General features: G+C 65.7%; 3 protein-coding genes across 4 annotated transcripts; 2 read left to right on the forward strand and 1 right to left on the reverse strand.

Annotated features, from left to right (window-relative positions):
* Positions 1-256: 256 nt before the first annotated feature.
* Positions 257-6,578, forward strand: OSBP (oxysterol binding protein). 2 transcript variants are annotated; one of them, XM_071428230.1, is made up of 14 exons: positions 260-567; positions 2,003-2,211; positions 2,844-3,091; positions 3,164-3,362; positions 3,648-3,753; positions 3,833-3,887; positions 3,978-4,109; positions 4,187-4,432; positions 4,513-4,633; positions 4,716-4,819; positions 4,909-5,004; positions 5,087-5,268; positions 5,353-5,573; positions 5,658-6,578. In XM_071428230.1, exons 1-14 carry the CDS (start codon positions 260-262, stop codon positions 5,798-5,800), a joined length of 2,370 nt encoding a protein of 789 aa, XP_071284331.1. In that variant the 3' UTR covers positions 5,801-6,578. The 2 variants fall into 2 exon arrangements, with proteins under 2 accessions (XP_071284332.1, XP_071284331.1); XM_071428231.1 differs by having other exon boundaries at positions 257-567; positions 5,353-6,578.
* Positions 6,579-7,264: 686 nt separating this feature from the next.
* On the reverse strand, positions 7,265-10,135 carry CABP4 (calcium binding protein 4). Its single transcript, XM_071428251.1, has 6 exons — positions 9,780-10,135; positions 8,720-8,750; positions 8,370-8,513; positions 8,182-8,291; positions 7,593-7,740; positions 7,265-7,515 (listed from the first exon to the last, which is right to left on the reverse strand). The coding sequence occupies exons 1-6, from the start codon at positions 10,038-10,040 to the stop codon at positions 7,487-7,489; spliced, it is 723 nt and encodes a 240-aa protein (XP_071284352.1). The 5' UTR covers positions 10,041-10,135; the 3' UTR covers positions 7,265-7,486.
* Positions 10,136-10,820: 685 nt separating this feature from the next.
* CORO1B (coronin 1B) lies at positions 10,821-14,736 on the forward strand. The gene is made up of 11 exons (XM_071428245.1): positions 10,821-10,945; positions 11,700-11,902; positions 11,982-12,104; positions 12,179-12,308; positions 12,379-12,560; positions 12,779-12,898; positions 12,973-13,077; positions 13,146-13,291; positions 13,377-13,434; positions 13,686-13,979; positions 14,155-14,736. Exons 2-11 carry the CDS (start codon positions 11,702-11,704, stop codon positions 14,275-14,277), a joined length of 1,482 nt encoding a protein of 493 aa, XP_071284346.1. The 5' UTR covers positions 10,821-10,945; positions 11,700-11,701; the 3' UTR covers positions 14,278-14,736.
* Positions 14,737-14,808: the final 72 nt, after the last annotated feature.

Consider the following 14,808-nt stretch of genomic DNA (forward strand, 5'->3'; position numbering starts at 1 on the left):
CAGCCAATGGCAGCGTGCCTGGTGCGAAGCCCCGCCCCTCCGCCAATCACTGGCGGGTGACTCACCGCTCGGCGTCAGCACGCGCGGCGCGCAGCTCTCACCGTCCATTGGCTTCCTTCTTGATTGATAGCCGAGGAGTCCGCTCTCGACCAATCGCAACGCGTGAACCGCCCCGCCGGCGCTCGGGCCGCCAATGGGGGGCGGACGTGGGCGGGGCGAGTGACGGCAACGCGGCGGGGCGGTGGCGGCGGCGGCGGCGATGGCGGAGCTGCGTGCGGCGGGCGCGGGGCCCGGCCCGGCCGCGCCCCCCGGGCCCGCGGCGCTGCCCGCGGCCCCCGGCGCGCCCCCGGCCCTGCCCTCACCGGCGGCGAACGTCGGGGCGGCGCCCGCACCGACGGCGGCGCCGGCGGCACCGACAACGTCGGCGGGCGGCGGAGCCGGCGCGGGCGGCGGCGGGGCCGGTCCCGGCTCGGCCCGCGAGGGTTGGCTCTTCAAATGGACCAACTACATCAAGGGATACCAGCGCCGCTGGTTCGTGCTCAGCAATGGGCTGCTCAGCTACTACCGGTACGCACCGGGAGCCGCCCCGCCGCCCCCCGGGCCCCCCGTGACCTTGGCACCGGGCTGAGCCCCCGCGGCGGGAGGGAAGCGGGTGGGGGCCCCCCGCACCGAGCGGGGCAGCGCTAGGTGCCCCGGTGCCAGCTGGGAAGGAGGGCGGCTGTCACCTCCCTGTCCCCGCGGCTGTCACCTCCGTGTCACGGGGGATGTCACCTCCCGGTCACCGGGGCTGCTCTTGCCGGGGCAGGGGGTCGTTAGCCCTCTCCCCGCCGCCCCACTGTGCCACCAGGAAAGGGGGGCGGTTGTCACATCCCGGTCCCCGTGGTTGTCACCTGTCTGTCCCCGGGATTGTCACATCCCTGTCCCCGTGGGTATTTGAGGGGGCTGGGGGCGGGGGTCTGCAGCCCCTTAGCCTTCCGCAGCTCCCGGATCCCGTTGTCCCTCCCAGCGGTTCTTCCCGGTGGCCTCGTGTGTTGTCACCCGCGGGGACACCTGAGCCTGGCCGGGGGGGCCTTGTCGCTCCATTATTGATGGGGAACCGGAGCCTCGGGCAGCTGCCGGCTCCGGTTACACCGCCACCAACGGGGGGGCGCCGGGCCGGGGGTGTCCCGGCTGGATGTCACCTCTGTCACCCGGTGACGTGGAAGGGGAGTGCCAGCCTGGCGCGGCCTCGCTGGGACTTCACCCTCGTCCCAGCCCGTGCCAGGATCCGGGAAGCACCGGATCCCTGAGGCTCCAGGATCCCCGAGGCCACTCCTGGGAGCTGTGGATTTGTCCCCCCAAAGCGCCATCCCCAGGCTTGGCCCCGCTCCGGCGCCAGCAAACCCTCCCTATTAATAGCCCTGTCTGCCGGGCTGGGAATGCCGAGCCCCCTGCACAGCCCCCCGCGGGCTCATCCCGGGGATCCCGGCCCTGTCCTTCCCTCAATGCAGCCTCGTCCCGGGGATCCCAGCCCTGTCCTTCCCTCAGCACAGCCTCATTCCAGGGATCCCAGCCCTGTCCTTCCCTCAGCACAGCCTCATTCCGGGGATCCCAGCCCTGTCCTTCCCTCCTGCAGCCTTATCCCAGGGATCCCAGCCCTGTCCTTCCCTCCTGCAGCCTTATCCCAGGGATCCCAGCCCTGTCCTTCCCTCCTGCAGCCTTATCCCAGGGATCCCGGCCCTGTCCTTCCCTCATGCAGCCTCATCCCGGGGATCCCAGCCCTGTCCTTTCCTCAGCACAGCCTTATCCCGGGCATCCTGGCCCTGTCCTTCCCTCATGCAGCCTCGTCCCGGGGATCCCAGCCCTGTACTTCCCTCAGCACAGCCTCATCCCGGGGATCCCATCCCTGTCCTTCCCTCACTGCGGCCTCATCCCAGGGATCTCGGCCCTGTCCTTCCCTCACCATGGCCTCATCCCGGGGATCCCGACCCTGTCCTTCTCTGACTGTGTCCTTCCTGTGCAGATCCAAGGCGGAGATGGGCCACACGTGCCGTGGCACCATCAACTTGGCCACGGCCAACATCAGCGTGGAGGATTCCTGCAATTTCATCATCTCCAACGGCGGAGCCCAGACCTACCACCTCAAGGCCAGCTCCGAGGTGGAGCGGCAGCGCTGGGTCACCGCCCTCGAGCTCGCCAAGGCCAAGGCTGTCAAGATGCTGGAGGAGTCAGGTACGGAATTCCTGGATCCATGGTGGGGTCATGGTGCACTCAGGGTGAAACCCCAGTGCCTGACAGTGCCCAGGGCAGGATCAGTGTCCTCAGAGTGGTATACCAGTGCCAGGTTCCCAGAGCCTCACAGGTGGCAAGAATCCCAGGGCAGGATCCCAGTGCTTGGAGGACTTGGGACAGGATATTAGTGTTCCACAGGATCCCAGTGTCCCCAGGGCAGAATCCCAGTGCCTCACAGGACCGAGGGCAGGATCCCAATGCCCAGAGAGTAGAATCTCAGTTCCACAGGGCACAGGATCCCAGTGACCCCAGGGCAAGATCGCAGGGCAGCATAAATATCCTTAGGGCAGCCTTTCAGTTCCTCACAAACCCAGTGCCCCTAGGGCAGGATCCCAGTGCCCCACAGGACCTAGGGCAGGATCCCAGGGCCCTGGGCAGCATCCCAGCATCTCCAGCAAGACGATTTGGAAGGGGATGGCCGTGTCCATGCATATGTGACCCAAACAGCCTGGCATGCAGAGAGGTGGACCATCAGCCCTCAGGGGGTTGGGGATCCCCCTGTGCCCTTCCTGGCAGCCCCACCACCAGCTCCTGGTGTGAAATGACAATCCCACATCCCTTCCCGCCTGCAGACGACTCCGGCGACGAGTCGGTGTCGCAGACGGACAAGACGGAGCTGCAGAACACCCTGCGGATTTTATCCAGCAAGGTGGAGGACCTGAGCACCTGCAACGACCTGATTGCCAAGCACGGCACGGCCCTGCAGCGCTCCCTCAGCGAGCTCGAGGCCCTGCGGCTCCCCCCAGAGAGCACGGACAAGATCAAGCAGGTCAACGAGCGGGCCACGCTCTTCCGCATCACCTCCAACGCCATGATCAACGTGAGTCCCCATCCCGAGGATCCCACAGTGGGAAAAGCCCCCACTTCCATGCTGAGCGCCGTTTCCCCACAGGCCTGCCGGGATTTCATGCTCCTGGCACAAACTCACGGGAAGAAGTGGCAGAAGTCACTGCAGCAGGAGCGGGATCAGCGGATCCGGCTGGAGGAGACGCTGGAGCAGCTGGCCAAGCAGCACAACCACCTGGAAAGGGCTTTCCGGGGGGCCACGGTGCTCCCCGCCAGCACGCCCGGCACTGCAGGCTCTGGCAAAGGTGGGGAGGGGGACAAGCGCTGTGCCCAAGTGTCCCCCAGATGCTTCCTGGGATTTTCCAAGCCAGGCTGAGCTTCTCTCGCTGTGCTGATCCCAAAGGATGTGTCTGTCCCAGCTCATCTGTGTAGCCAAGTGATTCTGGCATCCCCAACAGGGTCCAAACTGGCTCCTCTGAGCCTTATCCGACACCCCTCAGGGCTGGGGTAGGGATGATGGTGACGGGGGAGCCTTCAGCAGGAAACTGGGAATGATGTTCCTTCCTCACCAGCCCTGTCCCCTTTCCCAGATCTGTGCTGCCCTGCCAAAGGCGACCTGAGTGACGAGGACGATGACAACAACGAGTTCTTTGACGCCCCGGAGATCTTCCCCATGCCCGACGTCATGGGCCACAAGTGAGTTTTGGGGGAGAGGGGAGTCCCCTCGCTGCTCTGCCCTGCTCGGGAATGTTCACCCCCTTTCCCTCCTTCCCAGGAGAACTGGGAGCAACATCAGCGGCACCAGCAGTGACATCAGCCTGGACGAGCAGGTGGGATGGGGTTTTATGGCTTTGGGGTGCCCAAATGCCCATGGAAGGGTTTTGTAGGGATATAGCAGCCTTTGCCTTCCCTCTCCTTAGTACAAGCACCAGGTTGAGGACACCAAGAAGGAAAAGAGAACCCGCATTCCCTACAAACCCAACTACAGCCTCAACCTCTGGAGCATCATGAAGAACTGCATTGGGAAGGAGCTGTCCAAGATTCCCATGCCAGTGAGCACAGATGCAGCCGGTGGGTGGGCACAGGGCACCCCGGAACCCCCTTTTTTCTGACCCTTTCCCTCTTCCAGGTGAATTTCAACGAGCCGCTGTCCATGCTGCAGCGGCTGACGGAGGACCTGGAATACCACGAGCTGCTGGATCGGGCGGCGCGGTGCGAGAGCTCCCTGGAGCAGCTGTGCTACGTGGCTGCTTTCACCGTGTCCTCCTACTCCACCACCGTCTTCCGCACCAGCAAACCCTTCAACCCGCTCCTGGGGGAGACCTTTGAGCTGGATCGCCTGGAGGAGAACGGATACCGCTCCCTCTGCGAGCAGGTGTGGCCAGCTCCACTCTGCCAGCCTTTCCCGGGCTGTTGGGATGGCTGGCACTGAGCTGTCCCCAATCCCGTGTCCAGGTGAGCCACCACCCACCAGCCGCTGCCCACCACGCCGACTCCAAGAACGGCTGGACGCTGCGCCAGGAAATCAAAATCACCAGCAAATTCCGAGGGAAATACCTCTCCATCATGCCTCTGGGTGAGCACCCCAGGAGTATGTGGGATTTTCGGGACCACCCGAGGCTCCAGGTGTGGTTCCCAGCACGATCTCCCTCCCTCAGGTACCATCCACTGCGTCTTCCACTCCTCCGGCAACCACTACACGTGGAAAAAGGTGACAACCACCGTGCACAACATCATCGTGGGGAAGCTCTGGATAGATCAGGTGGGAAGTTGTGGATGGGAGGTGTAGGGAAGTGTGGATCCCTGGGGAATGGGGCATGGGTGGGTCTGACTGTCCTCTCCCCTCCACAGTCAGGTGAGATCGAGATCGTCAACCACAAGACAGGGGACAAGTGCATCCTCAAGTTTGTCCCTTACAGCTACTTCTCCCGGGATGTGGCGAGGAAGGTAGGGACACGGAGCCATGGGACACACCGGGCTGCTCATGACTCCAGTGTGTCCTGATCCAGGCTGTCCCCTCTCCCACCAGGTGACCGGGGAGGTGATGGACCCCTCGGGAAAGGTGCATTTTGCCCTGCTGGGCACGTGGGACGAGAAGATGGATTGCTACAAGGTCCAGCTGGGAACAGGGGAAAACGGAGCCGAGGCGCGGCCACGAGCCCACGAGGCTGAGGACAGCCGGGTGCTGCTGTGGAAGCGGAACCCGCTGCCGTGAGTGGGGAAAACGGGAATGAGGCATCCTCGGGAGCAGGGCTGCGGGGCTGGCGCTGAGCCCCGTTCCTTGCCGTGCCGTAGGAAGTACGCAGAGAACATGTACTACTTCTCGGAGCTGGCGCTGACCCTGAACGCGCCGGAGAGCGGGACGGCCCCCACGGACAGCCGGTGGCGCCCGGACCAGCGCCTCATGGAGAACGGGAGGTGGGACGAGGCCAACGCCGAGAAGCAGCGGCTGGAGGAGAAGCAGCGGCTCTCCCGCAAGCGCCGCGAGGCCGAGGCTGCCCGCGCCACCGAGGATGGTAAGGCACGGCTGTCAGACAGGGGTGTCCCCCCTGGATGTCCCCCCCAGGCCCTCACCCCACTGTGTCCCCCCCCTTCCCCAGGGACACCCTACGATCCCTACAAACCACTGTGGTTCGAGCGGAAGAAGGACCCAGTGACGCAGGAGCTGGCACACGTCTACAAGGGGGGCTACTGGGAGAGCAAGGAGAAGCAGGACTGGAGCTTGTGCCCGGATATTTTCTGAGCCCGGAGAGGAGGAGGAGGAGGAGGAGCGGCGAGGGGGGAGGGATGAAGGCCAGGACCCCCCCTGTCCATCCGTCTGTCTTAACCGTGTGTCCCTGTGCCTCGCCGTGAGCGCCGGCCGGGCTTTGCCTTAGCCCACCCAAACTGACCTTGGGGAGCAGGAGCCAACACAGCCCCCCTCAAATCCGAGCTGGAGCAGGGGGGTCCATTCGTCCCACCCACCTCCTCGGCACCCTGGGGTGGGGGGCACGGCCGCCCCTGGGGTGGGGGGCCCCGGGGAAGGCACAGCGGGGCGAGCCCAAGGCTGGCCTTGGTCTCCCCCCCTCCCCTTTTATTCCCGTTCCCCTTCGCCCCCAGGAGTTCGGGTGCTTTTGGGGTCCGGGGGGGCCAGACTCCCCCCCAGCCTGTTCTATAGGTGTATATTATATATATGTAGAGAGCAATCGGGGTCCCCTTCTCCCCCACAGCCTCCAGTTTGGGGGGTCCCTGCCGTCCCCGGGGTGGCCCCCACGTTTGGGGACCCCCCATGAGGTGCCTTCCCTGTAGGTTTAGGGCAGGGGGAGGGCCTGGGTTTTGGGGGGGTCTCTCCAGGGTGCAGGGACCCCTGCACCCCCAGACACTACAGGGGTGGGGAGATGCGCCGTGGGGGGAGTCTCTGCACCCCCGAATCTGAAAATGGGGGCTTTTGATGCCTTTTTATTTTATTTTTTTTTCTTTTTTTGGGTTGTTTTTTTTTTTGTCTCCAGAAAAGAACTAAATTAAAATCTGTGAATGCCCCAGCCCTGTGCCTGCTCTGTGGGGTAGAGGGAGGGTCCAGCCCCTCCCTGCAACTGATTTTGGGGTCCCCTAGTCCTGTAGGGACCTGAGTGGCAGCACTCACACAGGGACTTGAACCCCATTCATGGGATTCTCCAGGAGCCTCCCTGTCCACTCCCCAGGTTCTGCTGCCCTGGTGGGGGAAATTGAGGGGTGTTCCTCACCGGATTTGGGGTGCTGGAGATACCCTGGGTGACTTTGGGGGGACTCATTTTGACCCCGGGGGTCGCCTGATCTGGGGGGTGGCATCCAAGGAAGGGAGGTCCGGAGTGGTCCTGGGACCCCCTGGGGGCACTTCCATGGGCGGGGATGTCCCCAGGGATCCTGGGGACTCCCTGCGAGTGACACAGGTGCCCCCATGCCCTCCCCGTCCCCATGGTACGGGGCCTCTGATTGGCCAGTTGGTTTGAGTGACAGTTCCGAGAGGGTCGCGTTTCCCCGCCCACCTTGAATCGGAGTGTGCTGATTGGCTGATCGATCGCAGCGGGTCAGATCCAGCCAGTGGGAGGGCGCGGTGTGGCCCTGCAGCCGCGCCCCCCGGCAGCGCCCACCCCTTGTCCTCCGTGGGACCCCGCTGTCCCCACCCCCGGGGTGGGCAGTGGCCCCACGCCCCACCCCACAACCAGCAGACATTCCTCCAGCTCCGGTCACAGGGGTTTATTGGGGCCCGGCCTCCGCTGGCTCTGCCGCCACCGCCGGTGGCTCTTGGGGTCGGGGGTGTCGCCTCTGCCCCATTGCCACATGCTCCGCTCCAGCTGTTCCCTCTGAACCCCGATGCTGGCAGAGCTCTCGGGTCGGTCGGCTGGGCAGGGAGGGGCTGAGGAGGGGCTGGGGGCATCATCCGGGGGTCCCCTCCTGCCCGGTGTCTCCGTTACCGGGATGACAGCATCATCACGAACTCTGCGGGGCGAGGAGGGGACATCAGGGACCCGGGGCTCAGCCCCGCCGCGGCCCCAAGGGGAAGGGGGTGCCCTCACCGTCGAAGTCCACGTGACCGTCCCCGTTGAGATCCACGTCCTGCAGGATCTCGTCCACCTCCTGCGCCTTCAGCTGCTCCCCGAGCAGCGCTGCAATGGCCTCCCGCATCTCGGCCGTGCTGATCTCCCCGTCCCCGTTCATGTCGAACTGCAGCACCCGCGTGTGGGATCTCAGCACATCGCGGGCTGGGGGTCACCCTCCAACCATGGCCACTGGCACCCCTCAGCTCCCTGTGGTCACTGTCTCTGCGCTTGTGGTCACCACCATGGTCATCGTTCCCCCCTGGTCACTGTCCCCTCCATGCCTGTGGTCACCCCATGGTCATTGCTTCCCCACTGTCACTGTCCTCTCCTGCCTGTGGTCACTAGCATGGTCTTCCCATGGTCAGTGTCCCCTCCATGTCTTTGGTCATCCCGTGGTCCCCCCTATGGTGACCATCTCACCATGGTCTTCCTGTGATCACCACCCCCTCCACGCCCCATCATCACTGTCCCCACCAGGGTGTCTCCAGGGTCCCTGTGCCCTCATGGCTGTGGTGTCCCTGAAGAGGGGACGCCGTGCCCGCTGTCCCCGTGGCGGTAGCTGTACCTCGCGGAAGGCGATCTTGAGCTCCCTCACGCCCACCATGTGCGCTGTCTCCTCCCGCAGCTTCGGGCCCATCATCTGCACAAAGTCCTCAAAGTCCACGCGGCCGCCCACTGTGGCAGGAAGGGGACAGACACCCTCAGCACCCCAGCGACCCCAGGTCCCCTCCCCGTCCCCCTGAGCCCACTCACTCCTCATCTTGATGTGCTGGGAGATCTCAATGAGCTCCATCTCGGTGGGCATGTAGCCCAGCGTGCGCATGCAGGCGCCCAGGTCCTTGTAGCTGATGTAGCCATCCTGGTCCGTGTCAAACTCCTTGAAGGCGTCCAGCAGCTCTGGGCACGGCCATGGGTGGGGACAGGGACATCATCATGAGTGGAGGGTCACACAGACACCATGTCACCCCGGGGCAGGTCCCTGCTTGGATGTGGGAGACCCCTCCATGGCCATGTCCCCATGGCAGATCCCTCCATGAGGACAGATCCATCCCTCCCCACCAATTCCCCTAGGCCCGTGTTCCCACCCCGTCCCCCTTGCTCACCATCCAGCTCCTCCGGTGACAGCTCCCGCTCCTGCATGGGACACACAGAAGGGGTGACAGCAGAATGACACCCAGTTCTGTGTCCATCCCCCCTCCTTGCCCCCACAAACCTCGGTGTCACCTTTGTTAAGCGTGGGCCAAAATTAACTCCAGCGGAGGATTAGTGGGATTGGAGGCAAAGCCCCGCCCTGCCCTGTGCCTGCACCTCCTACCCACCCTGTCCTGGTCCCTGTGTTCCTCCTCCTGTCACCCACCCCCGGGGTGTCCCACCCTGGGACCCCCAGGCTCTGGATGGGATGTGCTGGGTGGCCACAGAGTGGGGTTGTACTCCAGAGGTGGAGGGGCAGCATTTTTACCCCCACAGAGCTCGGCTGCCCCTGCTCTAGATGTGCCCTCAGTATGCCCCCTCTGTCCCCAGGGCCCTGGAGTGTCCCCAACACCATGTCCCACCTATCCCCATGACTCCAGGCTGTCCCTGACTGTTCCCAGTGCCCCATATCCCCTTCATCCCCAGGTTCCCAGCCAGTCTCTGAGCCCATCCTCGCTGTCCCCATGTCCTCATCCCTAGGGTCCCAGAGTGTCCCTGACTGTGTCCCCACTGTCCCCATGTCCTTTTAATTCCTAGGGACCCAGGGTGGCCTGACCATGTCCCCAGTGCCCAACATCCCCTCCATCCCCAGGGTCCTGGAGCGTCCCAACCCCATCTTCACTGGCCCCATGTCCCCTCCATCCCCAGGGTTCCAGAACATTCCCATCCCACTGCCCCCAGGCCCATCCTGACTGCCTCATTGCCTTCTTCATCTGCAGGGTCCTGGACTGTCCCTGTCCCCATCCCCACTTTCCCCATGTCCCTTCCATAGCCAGGGACTTGGAACAGCCCCACTGTGCCGATGTCCCCATGTCTCAAATGCTCCAAATCACCTCAAATGCCCCTGTCTCCCTTCCATCCACAGGATCCTGGACTATCCGTGTCCCCATCTCCCCTGTCCCCACATCCCCTCCATTTCCAGGGTCCCTCCATGCCCACCCTCATGCCCATGTCCCCTCCCGGTGTCCCCACCTTGCCGAAGACGGTGTTGAGGAAGGGGGAGTAGGTCTTGATGGCAGCAGCGTGGGGGTCCACGGCACCCTTCTTCCCACTCTTCTGCCCGTGCCCGCCGTGCCGGGATTCGGAGCCGGAACTCTTGGGGGCCGGGGCACTGACGTCCTCGGGGGCTTTGGGGGCTTTCTCCCCCTCCTCGTGCCCCCCTTTCCCCTTCTGTGGGGGCTCCGTGTCCTTGTTGTCCTTGGGGGTCCCCTTGTCCCCGCGGGAGCGTGGCATGGGGCCGGGGCCGGGTGGGCAGCGGGTGGGCAGGGAGCGGGACCCCGGGATGGCCGAGCCGGAGGAAGGAGCCGGGAAATCCTCTTACACCCCCCGTGACCCCCCCGAGCTCCCCCCGCCGCCAGGGCAAAGCCAATTAGCGGTGATTAATGGCAGGAAACAGCCACGGCCACGGGCCCCCGGGCACCGCACAGGTCCCCAACAGCATCCCAGGGTCACCACCGAGGCCCCGAGTGCAGAAGTGACACCCCACAGCCACCAGTGTCCCCAGCATTGCTCCCAGAGGTGACACCCTCAAGCCACCACGGTGTCTCCAGACCAAGCCACATCCCCAGTGGTGACACCGCAAGGCCACCACTGTGTGCCCTCACCTGGCACCTCTCCCGAGCTCCCCCCACCTCTAAGGTAGGTGCATTTATTGTCCCCCAGGATGGGGACTGGTGGCATGTCCCCAAGACATGACTGCGTGGGCACAGGGTGTCACAGGGGGCTTCAGAGGAGAGGGACCCCCCCCAAAATGAGAGCAGGGTAAAGCCCGGCCCGGGGGGTGACCCTGGCTGCCGTGTCACCCCGGGGTGACACAGAGGGGCGACACCGGTGGGGGTGACAGAATCCCTGTGTCACCCGCTGCCATTGCCCCTGTGCCACCCGCCACTGTCACCGCTGTGCCACCCACTGGCGCTGTCCACGGGGACCGAACCCCCGGCTGTCCCCGTCCATGGGGTGTCCCCGTCCATGGGGGGTCCCCGTCCATGGGGTGCCCCCTGTCCCCACCCCCGCCGGTGCCCCCGCCCCGGAGCCGCGCAGGCGCGGGGCGGCCCCGGTCACTTCCTGCCCCGCCCCCGCCGCCGCCGCCGCTCCTGCCGCCCCCGAGACCGGCACCGGCCCCGGGCACCGACCCGCCGGTGAGTGCGGGCACCGGGACCGGGCACCGAGCCCCGTCCCGACCCGCCGGGCGCGGGCCCCCCGGGCCCCCCATCCGCGTTCCCGGGGCAGCCTCATCCCCGTTCCCGGCGGGGCCACCCCCTGTCCCGGTCCCCATCCCTGTCCCTCTCCCAGTCCCTCCCCCTGTCCCTGTCCCTATACCTAGCTGGGCCACCCTTTCCCCGTCCATGTCCCCATCCTCGTCCCTGTCCCCATTCCTGTTGCTGTACCTAGCGCGGCCACCACCGGCCCCATTCCTGACCCCGCCCCCGTCCCCATCCTTTTTCCTTGTCCCTGTCCTCGTCACTATCCACGTACAGAATGAGGCCACCGCCGGCCCCATTCGTGTCCCCCATCTCTGTCCTTGTCCTATCCCTTTCCCTGTCCCTGACCCCATATCCAGCAGGGCCACCCCGTCCCGCGATCTGTTGGAGCTGTCCCTGCCCTCCTTTCCATCCCCACCCGTGTTTCCGGGAGGACACCCTTGTCCCTGTCCCCATGCCAAATGGGGCACTCCCTGTCTCACTCAGAGCCCCCATTCCTGGGGTGCTTCCGGAGTTCCCTTCAGGGAGCTGGCAGGGACAGGGGTGTGTCCCCCAGGAGTGGCTGAGCCACCCTTTACCGGGCTGGAAGACAGTGACAAACCCGCTTCAGGGGACACCCCATTCCCTGGTGTCCCCGCCTGCCTTTTTGGGGTATCCCAGCGCGCCTGACCGCGGCCGGGGCGCTCCCCAGCCATGTCCTTCCGGAAGGTGGTGCGGCAGAGCAAATTCCGGCACGTGTTCGGGCAGCCGGTGAAGACGGACCAGTGCTACGATGACATCCGCGTGTCCCGCGTCACCTGGGACAGCACCTTCTGCGCCGTCAACCCCTCCTTCGTCGCCATCATCGTGGAGGCCAGCGGCGGCGGCGCCTTCCTCGTCCTCCCCCTGCACAAGGTGACAGCAGGGCGGTGACGCGGGGAAGGGCGGCTTGTGCCGGTGGGTGACCCCCTCCCCGCTGTCACTCTGTCCCCAGACCGGACGCATTGACAAGTCGTACCCCACGGTGTGCGGCCACACGGGCCCCGTCCTGGACATCGACTGGTGTCCCCACAACGACCACGTCATCGCCAGCGGGTCCGAGGACTGCACCGTCATGGTGAGGGGTGGCCCTGGATCCCGGGGGGTGGCAGGGTCACCCCGCTTCACTCACCATCCCCTCTGTCCCCTCAGGTGTGGCAGATCCCGGAGAACGGGCTGAGCCAGCCGCTGACGGAGCCGGTGGTGGTGCTGGAGGGCCACTCGAAGCGCGTTGGCATCGTCACCTGGCACCCCACGGCCCGCAACGTCCTGCTCAGTGCGGGTACGGGGGGGACACGGCGGGCACGGGGAGGGGGCCGCGTGCCCGAGGTGACCCCTGCCGTGTCCCCCAGGCTGTGACAACGTGGTGCTGATCTGGAACGTGGGCACGGCCGAGGAGCTGTACCGGCTGGACGGGCTGCACCCCGACCTCATCTACAGCGTCAGCTGGAGCCGCGATGGCTCCCGCTTCTGCACCGCCTGCAAGGACAAGAGCGTCCGTGTCATCGACCCCCGCCGCGGCACCGTGGTGGCCGTGAGTGTCCCCACCCCTGCGGGGGACCTGTGTCACCAGGACACTGCCCTGCGCTGGTTCCTGGGGGGAATCCCCTGCTCCCTGCCCTTGTCCCTTGGTGCACCCCGTCGTCCCGCGTTCCATGGGTGTCCTTGTCCCCCGGTGCTCCCCGCTGTCCCCTGTCCCTCGGTGCCTGTCCCTGGGGTGCTGCGGGCGCCGGTGACAGCCGTGCCCCCCAGGAGAAGGAGCGGGCGCACGAGGGGGCCCGTCCCATGCGCGCCATCTTCCTGGCTGACGGCAAGATCTTCACCACCGGCTTCAGCCGCATGAGCGAGCGGCAGCTGGCGCTCTGGGACACGGTGAGTGCCACCCCGGGGCTCCCCCAGAACCATCCTGGGGTTCCCCACGTGCCTGACACCTCATCCCACCCCAGGAGAACCTGGAGGAGCCCATGGGGCTGCAGGAGCTGGACTCCAGCAACGGGGCTCTGCTGCCCTTCTACGACCCTGACACCAATGTGGTCTACGTCTGTGGCAAGGTAGGGAGCCCCCCGCCCTGCCGGTGGCACCCCCAGAGCCAGGGTCCCCCCTAACAGCGTGTCCCCAGGGGGACTCGAGCATCCGGTACTTCGAGATCACGGAGGAGCCGCCCTACATCCACTTCCTCAACACCTTCACCAGCAAGGAGCCCCAGCGGGGAATGGGCTGGATGCCCAAGCGCGGGCTGGACGTCAGCAAGTGCGAGATCGCCAGGTGGGCACAGGGACAAGGGGGGTGAGGTGAGGGACCCCCAGAACCCCCCCAGAACCTTCAGTGACCCTCTCTGCTCCCCTGACAGGTTCTACAAGCTGCACGAGCGCAAGTGTGAGCCCATCATCATGACCGTGCCAAGGAAGGTGGGTGGGGATAGGGGAATGTGGGGTGGTGGGAGTCCTCAGGGGGACCAAGAGGGGTCACCAGGCAGGACATGGGGCCATGTGGGCAGGACTTGGTGACTGGGCAAGGGGTTTCTAGTCAGTCTGGGTGGGGGTCCCTATGGGGGGTCCCTGAGCAGGACATGGGAGCAGTGGGGTGTCCCCAGTGAGGCCGTGGTGTCTCTCTGGGGGTTCCCCTGAGGATGCCACCCCTCTGACACTGTTGGGGGCAGTCGGACCTGTTCCAGGACGACCTGTACCCGGACACGGCGGGCCCCGAGGCGGCCATGGAGGCGGAGGAGTGGGTGGCGGGGCGCACGGCGGGGCCCGTGCTGGTGTCCCTGCGCCAGGCCTACGTCCCCAGCAAGCAGCGGGACCTCAAGGTGAGCCGGCGGACGCTGCTCCACGACAGCCGCGCCACCACCGGCGCCACCACCGGGGCCACCACGCCACCTCCCACGCCCCCCGCGGCCCCCGCGTCCTCCCGCTTCAGTGCTCCGCCGGTGCTGGGCTCCGGCAGCGCCACGGTAAGGGGACAGGGGGACAGGGAGGGACAGGGGGAACAAGCGGGAAAGGGACGGAGGGGTGTGATGGGTGTGGCTGTGGCTGTGCGGTGGGTGCGGTTCCTCTGATGGGCCATGGGTGGGTGTGGCAGTGGGTGTGGCTCTGTTGGGCGTGTCCCGTGACGGGGCTGTCCCTCAGGGAGGTCGCCTGGACGAGGTGCTGCAGGAGGTGGCGGCGCTGCGGGCGCTGGTGGCAGAGCAGGGCCAGCGCATCTCCCGCCTGGAGGAGCAGCTCAGCCGCCTGGAGAACGGCCACGTGTAGGGACCCCCTCAGGGACCACCGCCCCAGGGACCACGCCTGCGCCCCAGGGACCCCCCTGAACCATCTCGCCCCCCTGGGGTGCCCCCCCTTGCCCCGCTCTGGGCCCTTCTCCCATTGGGGGGCTGGCCGCCCCTCTGGCAGCTCCCCGCTTCCCCCCATTGCCTTACTGGGTGCTGCCCCCCCGAATCATGGACCATTCTCCACCCCTGCCCCCGTTCCTTGGGCTGGGGGTTGCTCCTGGGATCAAAGATTACCCCCTGCACCCCCCAATCCCTGTGTGGGGTCTGCCCCCTTTCTGTGGGGCAGGGCATGATCTGCCTTCCTAAACTGTGAGATATCGTCCCCCCTATATTTTGGGGGCTTTTCTTCCCCTCCTCCTCCTCCTCGTGTCCCCCCTCTCCATTCCAGTGCAGGGTCAAAAACTATATTTTCACTCCAAATAAAGGATTTATAAGAAAAGTGCTGGGGGTGATTTATAGGAAAAGCTGCAGGGCCACCTGCGGGGTGGCAGAGCGGGGGCAGGCAGGAAGG

This window comes from Agelaius tricolor, unplaced genomic scaffold (assembly GCF_023055355.1).
Source record: "Agelaius tricolor isolate 1412-34295 unplaced genomic scaffold, bAgeTri1.0.p SCAF_5, whole genome shotgun sequence".
NCBI classification, from domain to species: domain Eukaryota; kingdom Metazoa; phylum Chordata; class Aves; order Passeriformes; family Icteridae; genus Agelaius; species Agelaius tricolor.

What these genes read in the sequence shown, in the direction of transcription:
- OSBP (XM_071428231.1), top strand. Translation starts at nt 260, where the DNA reads ATGGCGGAGCTGCGTGCGGCGGGCGCGGGGCCCGGCCCGGCCGCGCCC. An exon ending in CAAGATGCTGGAGGAGTCAG is followed by an intron (nt 2,212 to 2,843) that starts GTACGGAATTCC and finishes TCCCGCCTGCAG; the next exon opens with ACGACTCCGGCGACGAGTCG. An exon ending in CCTCTCCATCATGCCTCTGG is followed by an intron (nt 4,634 to 4,715) that starts GTGAGCACCCCA and finishes TCCCTCCCTCAG; the next exon opens with GTACCATCCACTGCGTCTTC.
- CABP4 (XM_071428251.1), bottom strand. Translation starts at nt 10,040, where the DNA reads ATGCCACGCTCCCGCGGGGACAAGGGGACCCCCAAGGACAACAAGGAC. An exon ending in GTCACCGGAGGAGCTGGATG is followed by an intron (nt 8,514 to 8,719) that starts GTGAGCAAGGGG and finishes GGCCGTGCCCAG; the next exon opens with AGCTGCTGGACGCCTTCAAG. An exon ending in CCAGCACATCAAGATGAGGA is followed by an intron (nt 8,292 to 8,369) that starts GTGAGTGGGCTC and finishes TTCCTGCCACAG; the next exon opens with TGGGCGGCCGCGTGGACTTT.
- CORO1B (XM_071428245.1), top strand. Translation starts at nt 11,702, where the DNA reads ATGTCCTTCCGGAAGGTGGTGCGGCAGAGCAAATTCCGGCACGTGTTC. An exon ending in CCGAGGACTGCACCGTCATG is followed by an intron (nt 12,105 to 12,178) that starts GTGAGGGGTGGC and finishes CTGTCCCCTCAG; the next exon opens with GTGTGGCAGATCCCGGAGAA. An exon ending in TCATGACCGTGCCAAGGAAG is followed by an intron (nt 13,435 to 13,685) that starts GTGGGTGGGGAT and finishes TGTTGGGGGCAG; the next exon opens with TCGGACCTGTTCCAGGACGA.